The 24,987-nt window shown below is 33.7% G+C and overlaps 1 protein-coding gene across 2 annotated transcripts in view; it reads right to left on the bottom strand.

Annotated features, from left to right (window-relative positions):
• The window catches only part of LOC143224667 (uncharacterized), a 35,958-nt gene extending 11,973 nt beyond the window's left edge, over positions 1-23,985 (bottom strand). The window contains exons 1-3 of one of the 2 annotated variants that reach the window (XR_013013394.1): positions 23,682-23,784; positions 20,762-20,840; positions 17,038-18,614 (exon numbers count right to left, since the gene is read on the bottom strand). Coding sequence is in view for 1 of the 2 variants with exons in the window: in XM_076452820.1 (XP_076308935.1) it covers positions 20,762-20,840; positions 23,682-23,693 (91 nt within the window). In the remaining variant the exon portion in view is untranslated. Of the gene's footprint in view, positions 1-17,037; positions 18,615-20,761; positions 20,841-23,681 lie in introns of those variants that run through there. The other variant, XM_076452820.1, reaches the window with a different exon arrangement.
• Positions 23,986-24,987: the final 1,002 nt, after the last annotated feature.

The following is a 24,987-nucleotide window of genomic DNA, read 5'->3' as shown; positions in this document are numbered from 1 at the left end:
GTTGTGCTTCAGTCAGTCTTGGCGTGTCAGTATTGCGTGTCGGTGGCTTAACACTGAGCAATGGAAACCGAGAACCAGTCACTTTTATAGGGATTTTGCACATGTTGCATTTGCAGAACATGCAGATCTCTCAAACAAATTTATTGGACACAAATGCGTTTTGGCGAAAAATCCGATGTTTTCCTCCGTTTTCAAAGTGCACAACTTTTATTGTCATTTTGGTCTGACAATCAGTGCCTTAACACGTGTAACATCACATACTCTGAGCTTGTAACGTTATTACATATATTTCTCTTTAAAATAAAAAAAAATATCCCTTTTGCGTATCTTGTTTTGAAGAGTATATTTACGATCTACAAACATTCCTGGTCAAATTCTGTACTTATGCGATTGATATGCTTTAATTACGGTTATAGCTTCCAATGCTCATAGTATACTAACTGTAGCTGACCAACAATAATCACTGTCTGCAATATACGTAGCATATATCAAACTGAAACACGCGTAGGTATTGAAATAAATGTATATCGGTAAATACGTTGCATAATGAAAGTGATTTATTTCTTTGACTGCAATATAGAAGTTCCACATGCTACATTAGTTGACAGGACTAACTAGTTATTTGTTAAATTCCCTCTTCCACCTATGACATAATTCAGAACTGGCTGACTAACACACTGGGTAATCGACAGTTAACAGGCTGAGTAATTAACAGACTTATTTACTAATCAGTGATGTCGAGAAAACCCACTTGTAGAGAAATATATATGCAAAAACGACTCGTTTGGGTTGAGAAAAATTTTTACATAGAAGAGCGAACAACGTTTCGACCTTCTTCAATCATCGTCAGGTTCACACATCACCATCTCATTCCTAAAACTCCATCTAGCAAACAAAATATCTACATTATAAGTAATTAAAACTTACAACAGTAAGAATATACTTCATATCTACTCGTAATCACACTAGCTTCAAACTAAATATTTTTTGGCTTCATAAAAGCTCATTCACGCTTATTTATTACGATTCTCACGTAATCGTGTGCTGTGTAAAGCCCTGAATTAATTGCAAACAGTACACACAACACTTGTATTGTAATATAGCAGTGTAAGTGTTCAAAGTTTGTTGCAATACAATAGTCTTACTTCTTACCAGTTCTAAACTATTAAATAATGAAAACTATGTTGCACATATCATTTAAAATAAGTTTACGTTATACTTATTACACTTACAGATAATGCACGTTTATATATTAGCAACCACCGACATAAATAAAACTAGACTCAATGTCATGTGATTTTCAACATGCGCAAGCGGCCACCATTGCTACATATTGAAATTTTAAAGCCTATTAGTTGAAATGATAAAGCAAAACGGTATCAACTCACAACTTATGGCCGTTTTTCAACTAAACTACACATTTTGGATAATTTTGGTGTTTGATTTTAACTTAGATATTGGTGCAAAACACTCATAACTGACCTGTCATATGAAAAATGCAATAGGATTTATCCTACATGGAAATCTAGAGATTAACATCTTTTCTTTTGCTTCAGTGTTTATTACGTCTTACAGAAAAATATATAGGGTGGCCCGTAAGTCCCTACCCATGCATATGTTATTATGCTATACTAATGATGAGTTGAAGACAGCTGTTACCGCGGCATTTGGAACAATAACTCCAGATATGTTGAGGAAAATGTCTCACAGAACATAGCGTCGCATAATATTATGCAGCGAGAATAAGGGACAGCACACAGATACACTGGATACATAAGATATATGGATGGGTCCACCCTGTATATTTCAAACATTGTTGCCAATGGACAAAGGATGACGCATAATGTTCTTTACTTGAGGGGTAGTGAGTAGTGAGAAATGTTATTCATGCATCTGCACCTCCAAATATCCGACGTTTTTAAATGAAGTGAATGAAAATAATTAAGAAAATTTATGATATAAATACAATACAAATGATTTGGATTTATTTGAGAATATGTAGCAAAATCTGATACAAATGCTCGAATATACAACATGAAGCACAAAAGAAGTAACAAATTTTTACACCTACTTCGTCAAAGATCTATTACATTACTATACTGGATCTGAAGGCAATAAATTTAGCAATGTTACTCTTTTCACTACTACTCCTTTTCCTTTTTTTACAAAGTTTGACCGAATTGTCATGTTCTCCTGCCTTCTCTTCACTTACTACAAGACCTCTTCGAATCTGAGCCCCTTACATGCAAGTGGTCTCTGCAAGGTCTTATAATTAAAGTCTTGAAGTGTAGTAAAGAACTTGCTATAACCGTTCGTCCAGTTTTATTGTAGCTTAACTCATGAACATAACCAGTCTGTTACTGTAAAGAAAACAGTAAATAATTCATCATGATGCGGTACATTTATCATCTTGTTGAAACACAGTTTAAGACAGTTCACTAATATTATTCTATAATTAGAGCAAAATTTATAGGATGAAATATTAACATTCTCCTCATTAGAACAGTGGCTCTCAAGATCATCCTGCCATTAAGGCCCAACCAATATCGTTCACCATAGTGGGATTCAACTTTGGATCTCGACGTAAGTAATACATATTACTTAATAATGTAAAACATTTTATTTTACGGGAAAATCACATATTACTGGTGTAGTACAAGATATGTGCAGATAAAACCGTGAAAATGGTGTTTACATTTTATCAGATATATTTAACAGATGTTGACTTCAGAAAAATACGAGAAGTTCTGAAATTACAAATTATATAAACTGTCATGTACAATAAAGTTGTAAGTTTTAAATAAATCAAATTTATGGGTGTAAACTTAAATAATTAAAACCAAATGAGACGTCAATTTTCATTGGTCCAGCATTGTCTAATACGAGTATTCACACTATAATACAAGTGTCTCAAAATGCATACACCAAAAATAAAATTGAATAAAATTTGTATTATTTGAGACAGCATCCAAATTCGAAACCAAATACCTTCTGAAGACTTGCAACTCTTATTTTATTTACTTAATAAATACGAGGACAAAGGTACAAAGGATTATTAGCTATAATCAATCTAATTCTGCGTTCAAATTCTGAGAACACTTTTTCCAATACAGCTGTAAAGATGGATAACTCAGCGTAACAAATGCTAAATTTCAGTTCCTAAACATCATCCTTTCGTTTGGTATGATACAATTTTGTTTTCAAAAAGCCCCAAAGATAAAAGTCCAAAGGTGTAAAATCGGGGGAACTCATCAAGGATTTGTCATTTTACTTGAAAACAGAATCAGTTCTGAAATCTATAATAAAACACATTCATGAATAATAATGATAAAATATGTTAAGTAATAAACATAATAATAAACTAAAATAAAATTTATAAGCATTTTGAAGATGTTTTGCTTTGAGTTTTGATTTTATCTCTAATAATAAAAAACGTTATTCAACTTTCTCTTTAGTACAGGGTGTTCGGAAAGTCACTGTGCAGTTTTGAAAGCAGCCATAACAGCATTCATTCAGTCTATTTCAAGCCAGCAACTGATAGCGGTGTTTAAACAAAATAAGAAGGATCCAAGCCTGTATTGATGCCAACGGGGGTCACTTTCAACATTGTTTATAATTGTCATTTATATTTACCTCCTGTATTCTATATTGAAACATGTCTGTTAATAAATATATAAGTGGACAGTGACTTTCCGAACACCCTGTATATTCACTTTCGGACACCATGCCTTTGTCTCTCTGCTGCAAGCCTCTGTGTCTTGCTCTACCATGTACATACCTAATTTCCATGACCAGTGCATTTTCCTGTCTATGGACATTTCAATACAGCGCAAAATGATCCTTTCTCAACTTGTATATAAATTTGCAATAGTGCAGTAATTTGTCTACCTGCATTTATAACAGCAAATCTAAAAATTAAAATACAAATCCAATTTTCCTTCAATAGCTAATTTTTTTCATAAAACGACTACGCACGTAATGTATCCCACAGATTAATTTCACACATCTTACAAACACGATTAAATACAGAAATATCAAGCACATAACAAGGTCCAGTATAACCAGGTGGGTTAAGGCGTTTGATTCGTAATCTGAAGGTCACGGGTTCAAATCCCCGTCGCACCAAACATGTTCGCCCTTTCACCCGTGGGGGTATTATAATGTGACGGTCAATCCCACTATTTGTTGGTAAAAGAGTAGTCCAAGAGTTGGCGGTGGGTGGAGATGACTAGCTGCTTTCCCTCTAGTCTTACATTGTTAGATTAGAGACAGCGCAGATAGCCCTAGAGTAACTTTGCGCGAAATTCAAAAACAAACAAACAAGAACATAATCCTAACTTTTCCACAGTACACTATCGTAGATTAGTTTCAAGAAAACTGCAGGAATACATTTATGTAAAGCGTAATCAACAATTTGCACCATTAAATGTGCAATCCATAATTATATTAGCCAAATTCTGTTATTTCATGTGAGAATAATTTACGCAGTGCTTTGCTTTCATATGGACATGCAAATACACAACTGACATTGTGCAAAACATTTATACGTCTAACATATCAACAAATATTTGGCATATCTCACGTACACTACAATTAAATGTTAACTGTAGTAAAACTAGGCTCACTCTGTTATAAGCACTCTTCTACAGGTATCACAGTTATATCAATGTGTTATTTTGAGCCACTTTTACAGCATAGTAATTGTTTATCATAATGGCACTGACAGCTCCAAAATTTTGGACTGGAAGGGGATACCTGTAAAATTTTAGTTTCTCGTTTCGTTTTGAGAACGAGTTTACTCACAGTATTAGGCCTATACTTGAATATTTACCCGGATAAGCCATAACGTCAATAATCAGACTGGACTTATCTTATGCCATGCAAATTAACCTAAATTTCCTCTCTCATCTATTAAGCGAAGTTGTATATTTAATACATTTCTACCTTAACGCAGGTGCCATTAAAAGCAACGGTACACATAACATATCTGCAAACAGTGTATGTTTTGGCAGCATCTATGTATACCCTAACTGGCCAGCAGGCGACATTAGAATGTCGTGGATGATTATTTCAACTTATACATCAAATATATGTCATAAGTTCAAATTAAAAAACTGTCAAGCTCTCGTGCCGACTTGTGTGAGTGAAAAAGAACTTGCATATTTTCTTTGAAATTAGATGTAAACATCTACGTCAATTTGACGTCACCACCATGCCCATACATTATAAGAAAAAAAAAAAATGTTTTACTTACTTCTGTAACACCTTCCGAGGGCCCGGCATGGTCAAGCGTGTTAAGGCGTTCGACTCGTAATCCGAGGGTCGCGGGTTCGAATTCCGGTCACACCAAACATGCTCGCCCTTTCAGCCATGGGGGGTGTTATAATGTGACGGTCAATTCCACTATTCCTTGGTAAAAGAGTATCCCAAGAGTTGGTGGTGGGTGGTGATTACTAGGTGCCTTACCTCTAGTCTTACACTGCTAAATTAGGGACGGCTAGCGCAAATAGCCCTCGAGTAGCTTTGCGCGAAATTCAAAACAACAAAAAAAACACCTTCCGCCTTCGTTTCATAGTTACGGTATGTTAATTGCATAGCACGCGTTTTCTTCGTTCTTTCGAGTCGTGATTTACACGGACAACTGTCACTCAGATTGTAAGGTGATCGTCCTAAGCACCTGGCCATGAAGGGCCTGTTAAAATGCGGATTCTTGTCTGGCATTTCGCAATTCAATACAAAGTAATCCACATGCCTTTCAATGATAATGAATAGTGACTGCCCCGTCTAGAATTATTTATTTCAATAGTAACAACTATTACATTTTTAAATCTTCGTATCATTTATCAGTTAATACTAATTCAAATATAATACACAATTTTGATAGTTCTGTTAGGCCTATAGTGTTTAATAATCTCCAAAGTATTGCAAAATAAGATTTCACCTAATACCGAAAGGGAACACAAATTTTGGAAGTGCAGCAAAAATGTGTGGAAATTATAATATATTTACTATGTATGAAACAGATTTATATCTAAAATACACAAAATAGGCCAATTAAACTTCATATATCTGTTTGTGAATTTTTCTTTTATTCGCATAAATGTGTAATTTCATTGTGAGTAAATTAATTTACGTAAAATTCTATAAACGTAATTTAAAAATTATTAATAAGTCTAAAGTTCGTTTTAGAAACACAGTAGTGGAAAGAATGTATTATAATGAAGCTGTTATGCAATTCATTTTCATCAGACGTTGATAACATAATTGTTTGTTAAATTTTGCGCAAAGCTAATCGAGGGCTGCCTACAAGTCGTTATAACTAGCATTATGTTTAAATAATATTTGAATGAACCAATAGGAAGATATTACTTTTACATATACTGCAACAAATTTACTGTTAAACATTTATTTTAATATCTACGTTTGTTACAGCTTAATGCATGTAACACATATTGTTAGATATGCATTGCTCAAGTCCCTCCTGTTCTCTTAAAGTTTATAACTCGGCACAAGAGGAGACAGTTTAATAATATTGTTTGGTAGCTACATTCAGTATACCGTAAGTTTCGGAAGCTATAATTGTGGCAAACGCTTATTAATAAGGAAAATACAGACATTTGACCAGGAACATTTATAGATTTTGAATATTACAAACTTCAGTCAGTTTACTTCAGACATTAGTATTTCTACGAGGACATTAGATGTTGTCATTGGGAAAAAAGTGTGAAGAATAGAGCTAGCTAGTATCCCCGTCAAGTGAAGTGTATCGGTGTATCAACATGAAATTAATTCACTCTTTGTGCATCTGGACCGTCGATAAAATATTCAGACGAGATAGAAGACTGAATATTGTTTGTGAGTTTTGTAAATTTTTTTGTATATAAAGAATTATTTGTAATTATTGTTGTTATAAATTGTATTGTTGTTTGTATATTAAAATATATTTGTGTTAAGAAAGAAAATTGTGGGTATAAATCTTGTTGGCAAATATCACAAATTTAATACATATCGACATTTAATTAACTTTTAAATTCAAATTTCGGGTATTTCAAATCGTAATACGTAACTTACATAAATAACATAATGAATCAGACTCTCGTCCGGGATAAATTATAATAAGTAACATAATAAATTAGAAGCTCGTGTCCGAGAACTGAATCACAGACAAAATTTGTTCTAAATTCAAATTTTAATTCAATTTATATTTGTCGGTGCCAACAAGAGTTAATAATGTATGGTTATCAAATTTTTCTTAAATCACCATCCTTCGAACACTAGCTAACAGAGTTGAATGAAAATAATAGATTGGAAATCCAGTTAAAGCTCAAACAAATTGAGCTTAAACAAGCTCGTATCGAAGCTGAGAAAGAGAAAGAGCAAGCCAGTGTGTAAGCAGAAACAGAAAATAAATGCCTCGAAGCCGAACAAGTCTGTACTGAAGCCCAAAAAGAGCCATCCCATACCGAATCTGAGAAATAAATTAAAATACCACAATTTGATGAAAATGAAATTGATAAATATTTCCAACATTTGAGAAAGTTGCCCAAACCATGGAATGGCCCACGGAAAAATGGCCATTATTATTACAGTGTTTTGACTGGTAAAGCACAAAAAGCTTGTGTTGTTCTCTCTCTAGAAGATTGCATAAATTATGATAAGGTTGAAGCAGCATGCAAATTAGTACCGGAGACTTATCGCTAAAAGTTTTGAGATTATCACAAGCAAGATGATCAAACTTATATGAAATTCGCCACAAAAAGAGGTTTATTTTGATCGATGGTATATTCTATGCATATTGACATTAGTTTCGATAAATTAAGATAATTATATTTAAAAGAGGAATTCAAACATTAAATATATATCACATATTTTAAGAGCAAAATTGTGAAAATTATTTGTTTGACTTTCACGCAAAGCTACACAAAGTATATCTGCGCTACTCGTTACTAATTTAGCAGTGAAATAATAGAGGAAAGGCAGCTCATCATCACCACCCACTGCCAACTCTTGGGCAACTCATTTACCAACCAATACTGAAATTGATCAATCATATAATGTCCCCATGGCTGAAAGGGCGAGCATGTTTGGTGAGACAGAGACTCGAACTCGGGACCTGTGAAACTGATGTGGATGCTCATGCATACAAAGTAGCTATGCCACTGAATGTATGTGGTAACTCTCACTGAATAACATTGCTGATACTAAACTGGTTTACTCGCTAAATTCTTCACCGAGTTCCCAATAACTTCACACACTCATTATTCGCATTTATACATAATATACTCTTGTCTGTAGATAGTAGACAAACCTCATCGATTCTTATATCATTGTGTTAGCAGCTCTCTCTAACAAACAACTAAATTATAACATTGATGATATAGCTTACAACACTTTATATAGTGACACCCTCCAGTATCAAAATATTACTTTTTAATAATACTATACTAGCATTCTTGCTTATATGATATTGGATAAACCTTTTTGTTACACGATGACCTTTTATTAATCATGAATTTACATAACTTCCAGGTACCCCAGCTAGTTTTAATAAAACATGTTCTTGTTTGTTCAATATCCGCGCTATTTTTCTCAAGATGTCTTCCCTCATTTTCTAATGCAGGAAATACATTTTTATAACATTATAAATGTAGAAAGCACTTCACATCATCGATCAAATGTTTGTTAATCTTCATTTTCAATAAATCTGGTGAGGCGCTAGTTAGTCGTGCAAAAAGGTGACGTTTTGGAACTTGATCCGCTTGCATCTGCAACACACCCCAAAGCAACAATGTACTCAGTTCTGAAAACAGCAAAGATCAGGTTCAGTGTGATATTGTGTGTAAACCTCATAAGTAATTAGGACATCTATAACCAAAATATTCATCATCGTATAAACATTTGTTTAGATCAAAACACCTAAACATCGGTGACACAAATTTCAAATAAAATCATTCCACACATTAAATCTACAGAAGTTTTATATGGAAATACTGAAATCTGGAAAACATTCTTTAAAACGAAATGATTGATGCACAACCCACATCGTATAAATAATCGATGTAAGAGAACAAATTTATTGTTCTCTTAAGCTTATAATACTATTCAGTCTTACTATAACCCATTAGACTTACTAAAAATAACCCGACATGACAAGGTGGGTTAAGGCGTTTGACTCGTAATCTGAAGGTCGCGGGTTTGCATCCCCGTCGCACCAAACATGCTTGCCTTTTCAGCCGTGGGGGCGTTATAACGTTACCGTCAATCCCACTATTCGTTGGTAAAAGAATAGCCCAAAAGTTGGCGGTGGGTAGTGATGACTAGCTGCTTTCCCTCTAGTCTTACACTGCTAAATTAGGGACGGTTAACACAGATAGCCCTCAAGTAGCTTTGAGCGAAATTCAAAAACAAATACTAAAAACAAAAGTTACATTTATTTTAAATAATTTTATTGCATTTTCAAGAAAGTATTATGTTAAACAAAACTTGATTTTACGAAGGTAAACATCAAGTCTGAAAGTAATCGAAGTAAAAATATTCTCGTTCGTGAGTTTCAAAACATCACTCAGTTAAATTAAATGAACGTTGTGTATAACTATTTCAGTTGTTTTTGTTTCATGACATTGTTGACGACATTTTTTTTTTCAAATTCAGAGTTCATGAGATTGTCTTACAGGGCTTGTTGAGCTCTGACATTGAGAATTTTCTGTCTTTTTTTAGAATTAAGCACAAAGCTATACAATGGGTTATCTGTGCTCTTCCCATCACGGGTATCGAGACCCGGTTTTTAGCAGTGTGAGTCCGTAGACATACTGCTGTAACACTAAGAGGCAACACCGAGAAGATTTCGTCGACAGCGGAATGCAACATACGACTGAAATAATATTACATAAACCGTTAAATTATTACTCTGCTCTTTAAATTAAATTCAACGGATAATACAACCAAGATCATTGTTTTTTAATTTTATTTGGTTGTTCAGACATAAATATCCGAATTCTCACGATGACATTTAGAAACTGAATATTGAGTAACTTATCGCTGATTGGCTTAATACAACGTTTGTCGCTTTCAAGGTGTCTTAATTGTCTGCTGTTTCAACTCTACTCAGTGTAAGTTTCGCAACCCCAAAGGTAGCATGGACAAGAAGAAATTTCGTCTGATTTTCCTCTAGGACTTCAAACTTAGACGAAAAGCTACCGAAACTACACGGTTCATCAACCACGCATTCGGCCATAGATCTGTTACTGAACGTACAGATATGGACATTGAGATGAAAGTCTTGAAGACCATGAAGGTCGTGGAAAGAAGCCATCCTGAAATGAAAACAAATTAAGGGAAGGAGTTGAGATAGACCCTCACACAACAATACGTGAGCTTGCAGAAAAGCTAGTCAAGCATTGTTAAGCACTTGAGTGCGTTTGGAAAGACGAAAAAGTTGGATAAGTGCGCTCCGCATGAGCTGATTGATGATTAACAAAATCGAAGTTATGAGACCTGCCAAGAATGAAGCTCCAAAAATTTAACGAATTTGGAATCGAAATTCTGCCTCATCCACCTTATTCCTCAGGCTTTTCCCCTACAGATCTTCATGTTTTCAAGCACTTTGACAACTTTTTGAACAATAAACGCTTCAAAACTAGGCAGCTGCAGAAGAAGCTTTTAGGAAGTTCATTGACCGTAGAAACTCTGATTTCTACAGCAAATGGCATAAACAGCATCATTACATGTTGGCAAAAGTGTATTGAACACTGGTTTATACTTTTCCAAACTTCGCAGTTCGAAAACGACACTTATTTCTGGACAACCTGATATATGAAATGACACAAATATCATTGTTAACTTACTTGTAAATTTGGTAAATCTTATAATATACAGTAATGGAAAAAAGTAACTATATTTGTGGCATTAAATACACCTCAACATAACTTGCCATAAAAAAACAACACACGATATAATCAAAATTCAAAATTATCGTTCGCCAACAGCTGAAAGGTGGCAGCAATATCATCGTTGTCCTAAGAAATATAATTTTCATCAATGTATGTAACTGTAACAGTTAATAAAACTAAGCTTCTTGTTTTAAAATATTGAAGCCCATTAAGGTGCATTTATCAGCCAATGAAACATGAAACTGGAAAAATCTCACTTTAAAATTCTTGTGTCATATTTATATATTCAATAAGCAAAAGTAATTATAGTTTCAGCAATGCAGTTTAAGTCAGTAATTTTTTTTTTACATATCAAAATTACTTATTTAGTGTTTGTTTTAGTGAAAAGTTACGCAATAGGTTACCTGGGCACTGTCCAACAGTGGGAATTGAATGCCTAAATTTAATGCTGACCTACTGAGAGTTAACATTTTAAATTAAGTTAGAAAATGTGCACATAGCAAAGAGGGAAGAAGAAATCTTCATTTAAGAATGTTGATATATCACCTACAAAGACCATTGCTTGGTCGACAGTACAGAACCAGCTCTGTAGTCTAAAGACGGAGTGAAACTAGCCGTTGTTTTAAATATGTGTTGGAGTTGGAGCCTGCTCATCAATGTTTTTCTTATAGCAAAGCCACACTGGGCTGTTTGCTATGTCCACCGAGGGGAATCGAACCCCCGATTTTAGCGTTGTTTTAGCGCTGTACCAGCGGGGAACCCTGCTTATCAGACTGCTCCAGAGCTATTCTGGTCTTTGCTATCTTCTCTGCAAACATTTCGATATATTTTGAATAACCTGAGTTAATAAAATAAATAACTATGTATGTATATACAAGTTGTAAACTCCCCACACCAAATATTTTAAATAAAAATGTTTTTTTTCAGATATGCTTTTTTGCACTGACTTTAACGTTTCATTATTTTATGTTCTCATTGTTCTGTTTAAATTATTTGTTAATAAAAAATGTAAATACATTCATGTTAATGTTAATTTTGTTGAAAAGATAGTTAAAAACTTATAAAAATGACTATATAAAAATTTTAATTAGATTTCACATTCCTATCACTTTAGTGAAAATCCATTTAACTCTATATAAATTGTTTTAAAACTTTTAATTCTAAATAACACCTTACAGTTCTATTCAGGAGCAATAGCCAAGTGAAGAGAGTCGAAGTTGGAGCAGCTCCGGACTGCAGTATACATGTAGGTTTCTATCGGCTCTAGAAATAACCTGGAACTGAAGCTGAACCACTGGAGTCACTCTGGAGCCGGAGCCAATAAATCCGGAGTACAAATAAACATAACTCTCCATGTTATCAAACAAGAGTAATTTTAATAAAAAAAATATACCAAATCTGTTCCAACTCATGCTACTAAGTTCTAAAAAAATTCAAAGATATAGACTCTATTCAATTATCGAAAGAGCAATGTATCGTAAAGTGTCTAAAGTATGCAGATGTATGCATTTTGTATTTCCGGCAAAGCTGATACGATTACCTGCTGCCTTCCCTAATTTTGAACTACTGGCTAGAGGGAAGGAAGCCGGTTAGTACACCATCATACGAGCTACGGAATTGACCGTTATTTTTGTATATGCGCAAATCTTAAAATGCGAGGAATACTTCTTCTGCATCACACTGATTTAAACCCTTGTTATCAATACTGCAATCTAAAACACTGCTACAAAGCTAATAAACAAAATATTGTGTACAGCATTAACATTGAGACTTGTGACCGCTGAATTTTTTAAATTTTAAGTGCTGTGCAAAACAAAAACGTGTACTCACTCATAAAATAAAGTAACTTGTTTTAACATCGATTGTACTGAGAACACAAAATATAGTAAAAAAATAATTTGATTAATTTGACTCATATTTCTTATTTCACATTGTATTCGTTTATAGTATAAAAATTCAAGACATTACTGTGTTATTATTATTTGTTTGTTTTGAATTTAGTTACTCTTTTATCAACGGGATTGGCCGTCACATTATACGTCCCCACGGCTGAAAAGGCGAGCATGTTTGGTGTGACGGGGATTTTAACCACCTGGCTATGCCGAGCCCAGTTATTTTTATTAGCACTTGTCGATGTCTCAATTGCTTTGATAAGCTCGACAATGCTGGGATGCCATCACAATCATCCCTGAAAAGTAGATATGAAAGCTTTGATTTGATTTCCCATCTGTGGGTGGGATACGTCAAAGAAATATAAATTACTATAAGATACAACTTTAAATTTTAATCTGCTAACATCAAACCAGTTATAAGACGTTCTTCATAATATTTTAAACTGATAGATTAATATATTACACATTTTGATTTCATCTCCATCTTTATCTATCCAATACTATTAACTTCAATCAAAGTTTTATCCTATTAAGGGAAACATTGCTCACGAATAAGGGAATATAAGGATATGATTTAAAATACAATTAACTGCCAAATTGATGGATTGAGTTAATTACGGAGGTTATGCTAATAGCCTGATTGCAATATATACACTCATTTTGTATAATCTATATTCACGAAATCTAGTCCGCTGATTACACATAAGATTCTTTTTTTAATTTTATTCAATAATTTATAAAAGTTTAATGGTAAATAATTAACTATGATTTATTTTTAACCGACAATATTTGATGAGTGCCCACGTTCAAGGCCAGATTAAGGGTTTTATTGGCTTTAGGCTTTTCGACTTATAGACATCCCCTCGAGACAGAATTTCTACTTATAGCTTGAGGCCCCTTAGTTAGTGTAAGGCCCTGGGCTTCAGCCCGGTAAGTTCATGCCTTAATCTGGGATTGCCCACGTTGATGAAACATTCAGGTTTTGGTGAAATGTAGATCAAAAGTCACTTGCAGTTTAAAATGAAAAAAAAAACAACCAAAAAAACTTTATGACATTGACCAATTAATAACTAAAAAATAACTTTACTGAGTGATACCAGTTGCACTGTAACGACGATACTGGATTATTAGTTTTCTTACTACATTTGTTGTGCCTAAACTGTGATTTAACAACTCGCATACACCACATCCATATTATTGAAACCAATCATGACCTAAAGAAAAGGGAAGTCAAATGTATAATTGCATTTAAATATATCGCATTTAACATATCACGTACTCGCAGAAGGATAACAGATATAAGTATTGTTTGCTTACTTGACTTGAATTTACGCTAACTATTCAACATCACATTACATCCTGTTTTTCCTCGTATGTTTAACAAAGAACTGCATTTTTCATTGATCAAAAATACACGTGCAGCTTCCTGTTTGATTCTACTGGTGAGTTAAACGAGTTCCAGGCCTGCTGTTTGAATACGTTTTGTTGTTTGTGTCTATAAAACATCTTTTTAGTCCCCCGTTACACACAGTCATAAATTTTATACATTATCACTGCATGAACAGGGAAATGCCCAGAAATTTAAATTTGACAGCTAAAGAGTCGAATACACGTTAAACTTAGCACGCATATTATATATATATATATATAAACCATATTATTACACTCACATACATCATATGTATAGAAATAACCAGCATTACACTCACTAAATTAAACTAGCTTGTACACATAGTCTCTTGGATGTCTGTGCCCTTGTTCTCCCAGCTTGTGCATGTCCCTATTTAGAGATTATTGTTTATTAATATTTTTTAAACAAAAACTTACGTCAGAGGTGTTTGAAAACCTCTAAGCTGGATTTTTCAGAAAGCTGGTTTCCACATTACTCATAAGCCTATTAAAACTAAAATTTTTATATCAACCACGTACAAAATTCCTGAGGAATATTGTTTGTTGCATCCTTTGCGATAATTGTGAAAATGTTTACATAGATCACAAATCTAGAATTTTAAAATCTTGATAAGAAGTACACAAATGAGGACTAAGTTTCAGCCCTGTGTATTAAATTTGGCAAACCATTCCACTGTACCCGCGACACTGTTTTCTGTCCCCTGTCCACCGCGACCATCATAACCGATTTTTAGCATTATAAGCTTTCAGACTTCTCGTGACCCACCAAAGGGTTGGAGGACCAAGAATGTTAGCTTGTTCGTTCGCCATTATTTTTATTTCTTAAGAATTATCAAATTAATTCCAGTTCACACTATAGCATTTGTTGTCAAGTATTATTCCAAAAAATACTGGCCCAACAATTATGTCTATTCTTTGATAGATTGTTTAGGCAGAGTGTTCATGATGAAACTTTGTAGAATGAACGGCAAATACCTGTTGTGGAGGCACTTCGTCCTTTACGGACGAAGACTTTCGAAACGTCGTCCTCTAGACTTGTGTCTCCACAACAGGCAATTGCCGTCCATTCTACAAAGTTTCATCAATTATGTCTCTTGTTTCCTACCTAGCCAGACTAAAGATCTTTGATACTGGACTCGGTACAGGGTATATTCATTTTTGTCTGCAATTACAGTTGCATTGCTGTAATTATAAACCATCCACGAAAAATCTACAAAATAAATTTCAAGAATTCATGAGAAAACATAAAATAATGAAAAGAATACACCAATTAAAAACATGTTAAAAAATTAAAGTTTCGGAAGCTTACCAGACCCATCATTAGAGGTACGAAAATATAGGATTATAAAGCTTAGATAAGCTAATTAACGCACTAAATTATACCATAAGATATCAATAAATTATTTGCTGTGAGACACCAAGCTACACAATGAAATATATGTGATCTTCTTACCGAGTATATTGAAACATGATATAGTGTGTCACATATTGCCTAATTTCCATAATTAATAAGATTTTTAATACAGAAAATATTAAAAGGTTTGTTTATTTTGTTATTATTCACACAAAGGACTATCTATGCTTTGCCCATCACAGATACTGAAGCCTGGTTTCTAGCAGTATAAGTCCGCAGACATACCACTGTGCTACTGGGGGCCAGATGCTTAAAAGAAAGAAGAAAACATCACAAGAATCCTCATTGAATTTGATAGCCTGAACACTGGATTAAAAAAAAGCCCAAATACTAGGAATAGCAAGAAGAAAATTACACAAACACAGTTTGTCAAATGCCTTTCCAAAGACAGTCAGAAAAACGAGCAAACAGTATGAAGTCAGAATATTTTGCAAACGCCATATCGCAATACCGTTGAACTTAGTCTATCTCAAACCATTTACAGACACAAAGAATGTAAAAACACTATTTACAACACCTCTTGCGAGTGTGAGTTCCTATAACTTGAAGGGAAAAACATTATAACATAGTAAGGATACAAGATGGAAAAAAAGCTCAGTTTATGCGAGATTGGAAAAACGAGTTTTAAAGAGTCGGTATTAATAAGAAAAAAATCACCTGTGAATTCTCAAGTAAATTGATTTGAAGTATTTAGACATGTCCCCTTAATAATAGGAGAATCAAATAGGAAATTTATAATCAGAATCTGAAACTTGAATAAGTTTTAAGCTTTATGGGAATAAATATAATATATATGTTGGTGAGATGTGAAAAATAATCTTTATTAAGATCACACTAACAATAACAAGAAAAGTGTCGTACCTGCAGAGGTAAATGGACGATTGCCTCTATTGGATATATGAATTGAGCAAAAACATTATTTTCTTTAGATGGACCTCAGTTAAACTGTTCACGTCATTTACAATGAATAACTCTAAAAAAAGCATAACTTTTTTTATAAGATCAATATATGAATGGTTATTCTCCCACAGCAATCAACTGCTGTAACATACAGACATCACTGACTCAGCCAGCAAAGAATGTTGCAGTTCTTGACTCCTTCAGCAAAGATATGTGATGTTAGATCATGTTACTGCAACATCCCTTCTGGCAGATTAGGTATCATCTGCTTAGGAAAATAAAGACACAAAGGTAACAAGAACAAAACAATGTCATGTTTTCTGGACCACGTGTTTACACCAAAATTGTATAGAAACAAACTTAAAGGAAATTTTTAATTTTCAAGTTACTAAAGACGGTGCAACACATGCGATATACTACTTGCATTCTATATAAAGTCAACTACAGTTGTATTCAAGTACACTGACACCCACCATAAACTTTCAAGTGTTATGCATGAACATCAAAAGAAATACAGACAAACGCAAGTGTAATAATAAAGCAATATCTTTATTTATACAATATAAGCATTTTACTATGATCCTCCAAGTTCATTGTATAGACTTCTCTGACTGCTGGAATAGAAGAGATTTGGTTTGTTTTGAATTTTGCGCAAAGCCACACGAGGCTATCTGCGCTAGCCGTCCTTAATTTAGCAGTGTAGCATTAAAGGGAAGGTAGCTAGTCATCACCACCCACCGCCAACTCTTGGACTACTCTTTTATCAACGAATAGTGGGATTGATTGTCACATTATAACGCTCCCACGGCTGAAAGGGCGAGCATGTTTGGTGTGACGAAGATTCGAACCCGTGACCCTCGGATTACGAGTCAAGTGCCTAAACCACCTGGCCATGCCGGGCCGAATAGGAGAAAATCCTTATGCACGAAATTAACACCAAAGTCCTAGTGATATCTTACTGTCATTAGCTGTTATTCCCATTATATACATTCGAACTCGCAGAAACAGAATCAATCATGTAATTTAGTTTTATTTAAAAAAAAGCGATAATTATATTTTCACAAGACCTCACAACATGGTATATCATACAATGTGCATAAGATATACTATGCTATAAAAGTGGAGTGTTATCTGTTTCTGTCCACCATAGACAGGGTTCATCGAATTTGCTCTCCGAAATTAGTTGTAATAACGACGATGAAGAAACTTTCCTGTTATTATCAACAAATATTATATTGTATTTTAACTGTTCAACTTTGCCCTTTATATAGTTTGAGGCTCAAGACAAGAACAAAAGTAAATAACTTTATCAACATAATAGCAATCATTGAAGACGTATACGCAAAAAGCAAGAAACGTTACAGCTATACTGCAAAATAGTTTTAATTTAATTTACAAATGATGGAATAAACTGATTGCTTAATTGGACGCATTCTCGTAAAAGTTCAGACAAATTACACAGTGTTATTTATTATTTAGGCAACTGAATATGTCAAAACAATTAAAACTGTATAAGTAATTTCTACCATGCAATATATGCAAACTTGTAGCACTATTTGTTTTCGAAGTTTTAATTTGTGTCTTACGGTACGATCCAAAACTATTTCAGTTCACACTTGGATTCAGTTATATTTACGATGATGTTTTTTTTTTTGTTTCGTTTATGAATTTCGCGCGAAGCTACACGAGGGTTATCAGTTTGTTATTTTAATTTCGCACAAAGCTACTCGAGGGCTATCTGTGCTAGCCGTTCCTAATTTAGCAGTGTAAGACTAGAGGGAAGGCAGCTGGTCATCACCACCCACCGCCAACTCTTTTACCAACGAATAGTGGGATTGATCGTCACATTATAACGCCCCCACGGCTGAAAGGGCGAGCATGTTTGATGCCAGAGGGATTTGAACCCGCGACCCTCAAATTACAAGTCGAACGCCTTAACCACCTGGCCATGCAGCTTTGCGCGAAATTCAAAACAAACCAAACTAAACCATATCGACGTACACAGCACATGACTTGAATTATACAAAACAGTAAGAAGTTTCTATTTTGGGTTCAAACTTCAAGTCAGCACTGTTATTTCTTCTGCTGCTAGTGTAGTTTAGCTCAAATCTGGAAATGTAAAATATGCAATACAATTTTAAGATACTTTCTTCATATATTTGAGTTCTTGACGTTATAGAACTTTAACTTTTCCCGAGAATTTTTGTATAATATTTATCTATGCAAAAAATTAATATATATAACGTGCAAGATTTAAAGAAAATTATAAATGAAACTTCACAACGCTGGTTCCTAATTACTTGTTACTGAGGCTAACTAAATTAACTAGTATGAGCAGTAAGTAACGGAATGACGTGTGGACAACTTTAATTAATACTCAATAAACATGTAAGTTCATCAAAGAAATGTGGCTGTACAAATATTTGGCATATTAAACATTTATTAATCGTTTTAATACAAGTCCTACTACAATACTAAATTGCTCTTAATTTTCACAAAAGTGTCTTTCGTGCAAAAATCAAATTTTCGTGAATAAGTCGTGACTCATTGGGACGCCTATTGGTAAACAAGGTTTTTAAAGTAACATTTAAAATTATTTATCCTTTAAATAGCGAGAATGTTGTGGGTAGCTGCATCAATTGATGATGGCCGCTGTTTAACGGTCAATGGCTACTTTACCATATTTTAGCATAATTTTAAAAATACCATACCGGTAAAGGATCTCAATTATTCAGAAACAACCATCCCTAATTTTGTACTATGTCTTAAACCTGACACTCTTGAATTGATACCATAACCATTGAGACTTCTATTGTCATTCAAGACTCTCTTAAGTTTCAAAAAGTTTATGAAAGTTAATAAAGTGAACTACAAGAAAGACAACCAGTCAGCAACACAAGTTATCTAAAGTTACTACTCTTAACTGAATAGAGAGAATACTTATAATGCACCTTCATCTGAAACTGTACTATGTCTTAAACCTGAGACTCTCGAATTGACACCATAACCTCAGTTTTAGTGTCTCTTCATCAATAATAGAGCAATATATGCAACATAAGGTTTCAATAAAACTATTTACAAAATTTACATAAAAAAATTAAACAAAATATTTAACTTTCAAATCACTATAAAAAGCACATCAGTTACTGCTTGAGATTTCTATTGCCATTCAAAACTTTCTTAAGTTTCAAAATATTTATGAAAGTTAATAGAGTAAAAACACTTGATCAAGTAAACCTAAGAGCACTATTTTAAGAACATGCAAAAACTTCCTTCAGTACATTGAGAAGAATGATATATGAAACAATAATCAGGAATTAAATAACACAGAAAATTATTTTGGTCCATTAATCCTCTTTCAAGTTTTTTTCAAGGAGGATAAAATTCCATTTCATTAATAATAATTACTGATTGCTTCACAAATATTGTCCAATACTTATTTATCTGATAAAATTACTAATTAGCATATCCCTTGTTAGAAAATCTCACTATAACAAGCATGATCCTTGTTTCATCAGTTCAAACCCATGTTTAAAAAATGATGTGCATTCTATTGCATTGGCAGGGTTTATGATTTATAGCCAACTGTCAACCCTATCTACCATAGTGCTCTTATGCTTATAACAATACTTCTTTCTCAAGTTTAAAACACAAACTAAGTATGTATGTCAGGTCCATTATATAGAACTAATTAGATCCTTAAAAGGAAAAAGATCATTAGCTAAATGGGAATACAATGATACTGAAAGTTAAAAAAGATTCTGCTCTCTTGTCAGTTTGACTCACGATCTTCAGTCCATGTAACTATTCTAAGATTTATTGCATATGAAATGAGCTTGCAGAGTTTAATTCTCTAAGCTTCCCACTATAACCATCACTTACACTTAATGATTCTCAGTAATATCAAATATTTTTAGTTACCCAACAACAACCAATATCTCCAATCACAAAGTTGTGAATAGATTCTTAGTATTAGTGTAGATCAATGATTTTCAAACTGTATGTCATAGCAAGTTGCTAGGGTTGAGATGAGAGTTTCACCAAATGAAAAATAATTAAAAACTTAAAAAAAGCCACTAAAATATTGCTTTTTGTAGTAGCGATGTTGCTCAAATCAAGATAAGTGGGTTAGAGTGTTGTCAGTGAAAGTTTGAGAACAAGTGTACATGAAATAACTTATTACTTCACTATGTCTAGACAACTGAAAAGCACTAATTTGAATATTAGTGTCCACCCACATTATTAGTTTTACTAACCTTTAATTTTCATTGTTATTTGAAGCATCTCACAAAGATCAAATATTTTGGTCCATTGTGGTGACTCCATAACAGTCAACTAAAGTATAAAATCCAACACTATATATAGTAACATCAAAAGATAAACAATTCCATAAGTTTATAACATAGAAATGACAAGTATGAATCTTGGCTTCAAGTCTTTGAAATTATTTGAGATCTTTCTCATACTATAAACAGTTTCTGAAAGTTTCAAGCACTTTATTCATGTGAATATTAGAATTTTATACTCCAAAGAAAAGAAAATCAGATCCTTAAGCCAATTTTGTTTGTGGCATGAATGTTTTAAAACAGGTGTCAATCTAGCTCTGTCTCTTCAACTCTTTCCTGTAGCATATTACATTAAAAGAACTATCAAGTTATTGATGTAAATAACAAAAAAGTCATACAATAGATATCAAAGAAGTCCAAGCAGTCACACTTTTCCAATCACAAAATTCCTTTCATTTTTTAATCCACCTAACTTTTTTATAAATTGTATTTTCAGACAAACAACGTTTATATCACTTTATCAGGAGTTTCCTGAAAATCAAGGTTTATAACATAAAAAAGCAGTGTCTTGAACCAGAAAATAATGCTGTATCAAAAATAAAAACATCCAATAAGATGTCTAAGCAAAAAAAACTCAAAGGTCTTCATACAGGTTTTTGACAAGATACCATACAAAGGTTAGCTTAAGTTTTAATAAATGAAATCATTACAAAAAAAATACATCAAACATTGAATCTGTAGTGGTAGTAAACAAAATAGAAGCTGGTAAAAAACTGACAGTTTTCTTATTGCTTGAGTGTTTTATTGTTCATTATCTATATTAATGATAGAGATAGTAACATGGATAATAAATAATTCAAACTTAGCTTTAAATTGGTGGATAAAGCTGAAACTGAGCAGAAATTATTCAGTATGTCTAAACAGCATTTATGAGTATTCAAGTACTTTAAAAATATTAAAAAGTACCATTTATGCTCTTGGATTAAAGTAACATGTCAGAAGTTGATTTTTATAAAGGTGGAGAAAGTATGGGTGAGGTTGTACAAAGAGAGTGAAAAAAAAAAGACTTCACTCTTCATTGGATTAGTATATGTACATGAAAGATTGCATTTAGTTGGGTTGTTACAAGTTTTTACTGACTGGCATATATGATTGATCTCAAGTAGTTGGAATTGCTTGCTAAAGCATTTCTAATGTTCAGTTTTTTAGTGGTTTAATCAGTGATACTGGTTAGTGTCCACTATTATTTAGCAAACAAGATATGCTATAAATCTCTTGCCACCCATGATCCATGGAGGCGGCCCGGCATGGCCTAGCGCGTAAGGCGTGCGACTCGTAATCCGAGGGTCGCGGGTTCGCGCCCGCGTCACGCTAAACATGCTCGCCCTCCCAGCCGTGGGGTGTATAATGTTACGGTCAATCCCACTATTCGTTGGTAAAAGAGTAGCCCAAGAGTAGGCGGTGGGTGGTGATGACTAGCTGCCTTCCCTCTAGTCTTACACTGCTAAATTAGGGACGGCTAGCACAGATAGCCCTCGAGTAGCTTTGTGCGAAATTCCCAAACAAACAAACAAATGATCCATGGAAGAACTGGTCAAGCTATTCAATTTATTTATTTATTTTTTTTAAATCTTAAGTACTATTATGTCCCTGAGCCTAGTTGAAATTTATCTGACCTAACATTGTGAATAAAATTAATATTATGTATCATGAAAAATCATTGACATAAATAACAAAGAACAGAGATCCCATGATAGATCTTGGAAATCCCCAATAATCACGTTTTTCTGATTACAGAAACAGATTAAAAAATGTAATGATTAATAAACGTAATATTAAATAAAATATATTTCTATTCATTCACTGCACTCGTCTACAGACGAATCTATCAGCGAACGTATTATGTAAATCTCCTAACACCAAAACCTCTAAGCTTTTTCCTTCCCTACATAATACGTTTACATATTGTGAAGAAAAACCAGTAGTTTCACTTGTTAACGCTACGGTATCCCTTTATATCTCATCAATACTGCCTTAAATTCACTTTTTTCAAACACCACCTGGTCTTGGCATTCTTTTACAACACCCTTGGTTCCACTTCCCTACTCAATAAAACTAGCATAGTTTCCCGTGTATCATTTAGTACATAGATCATAAAAAACAGTTATAAGTTAGTGATTAGCGTGGATAATTAAGTAAAATATTCAAATTATATTGTTTATAATGATGAAAATGTTTAGACGCCAGAACTTACACAGTCACCAAAATTCCATCTTGACAAAGAGAATACACATAGCTTTTTATTGTTCACTTCTCGTAGTCCATACAAATTATTATAACCTTAAATTTGCTTTCACACATTTGACCAACTTAAAATACATGTAAGTGTATTAACTAAAGGCCAACACTACTTATAATATCTTATTAAATCTTCATACAGAACAACAGAAAGCCAGCGGCGTAGCTAGAGGGGGACAAGGGTGTGGGGGGTGCCAAATTAATGATACATAATTAGGAATTGTGGCTTACATTTTGTCACGAGGGGGCGCGAAAACTGACTTTATCCCCGGGCGCTGAAAACCCTAGCTACGCCACTGCAGAAAGCTTCCAGTTTTCATGGTTTGTGTATTTAAAAAAATTCTAAACATTAAAGACTTGTCCAATTCTTAACTTGTAGTTCTTTAGATCTTTGGAAATATCATATCAGAATCAGGAAATTTACTGCTCATAATAGTCTCCTTTACAATGAATTTTCTTCAGATTAAAACAACATAAATAGATCCTATAGAAAAACTGAACAAGTTTCATAAGTGTTTTTTTAGGCTTAAAAGCTGTAGATGTAAATATTTCTCTGAAAGTAGAAATAATTTGCTGACATAGTTTCACTCACTTTCAAATCCATAAACTGTACATGAAGATAGTATTTCAAATAAGGACTTGTTAGTTTTGAATACGAAAACAAATGGGGTGTTCTATCTGAAACGCAAAGAATCAATCACATAATTAACACAATCCTTATGCATTAAAAATAACTTAAACTAGAAAGTATAGATAAGGAACATTTGGCCTATAACAGTATAAGACTACACTATGTAACAAAATTTTTACTTTTTCTTGTTCCTGGGCAGAAAGTGTTTTTGCCAATTGCTTATGCTTAAAGAATATGGAAAACCCTATTTTTCTCTTCAAACTTTGTTTTTGTGACCTGGGTAATGAAATTTTCAAGTTTACCCATTTTCCAGAACATTCCAGGTGGATTCAGTGCTGAGTAGCTGATAGAGTATTTTCTCGAACTTACAAGAATTTTCTAGAATGTTGTAGAACTAACATTTTTTTAGAACTTTCCATAGTACTATATATATATATATATATACAGGTAGGGGCGTAGATTTTTTACACCCAATGGGAGGATGATTTTTGCAACCACTTATGTAGACTGTTCAATTTGCAAATTGGTAATCTCTGATTACGTGAACATGAAAGCTGTAAACATGCAATCACAGAGTAATCTTGTTGCCGCGATACTTGCATGTATACTTAGGCCTACTGAGTGATACTTACGAACTATCGCTTAGATCGAAAAGCTTAGAAGCACGCCTATATTAAAGATGTACATTTCGGCTACTGAAAAAGTCTACATCTAGGCCTAATTATGTAATTCGATTGGTAAGAACACGAGAATCAAAAGAACAAACACACAATTTGTAAGCCTGTGATGCAATAAAACAATTCAACAGACCAAACTGTAGGGAGAGATGATTGTATGCACCATATCCCCCACCTAAAATGAAAGGGGATGTATACCCCATCCCCCCAGATCTAAGCCCCTGTATACAGGGGCTCACCACTTGAGTTTAGTTCCAGCTGCCGAAGTGAAGACATAAACCTATCTGATTTTATCAGAGATGGCATCAAGAGGGTGCAAGCATTCTCCAGACGCATTCTGCCATGTATGTGGCCAATTTATCAAGACAAGAGTGAAAAAGTACTCTGTGACAGCATCTGCTAAAATGTGTGAAGCCTACAAGGCATATTTCGGCATGTCGGGGATCATAAAGGTAAGACGGACAATTTTTACTTGCTTGAACAGTAAGATGTTATACAAATTTTAGACCTTTTAAAATTTAAATATCTTTCGGTGCACCTCAAAAAGGAATACAACAGCATCAAGATCTTGCTAGAAGCCTAGAAGTATG

The sequence above is a fragment of the Tachypleus tridentatus genome, chromosome 1 (genome assembly GCF_004210375.1).
Source record: "Tachypleus tridentatus isolate NWPU-2018 chromosome 1, ASM421037v1, whole genome shotgun sequence".
Classification (NCBI taxonomy): Eukaryota; Metazoa; Arthropoda; class Merostomata; order Xiphosura; family Limulidae; genus Tachypleus; species Tachypleus tridentatus.
The sequence above is the reverse complement of the archived record's forward strand: the minus strand, read 5'-3'. Positions and strand labels throughout refer to the sequence as shown.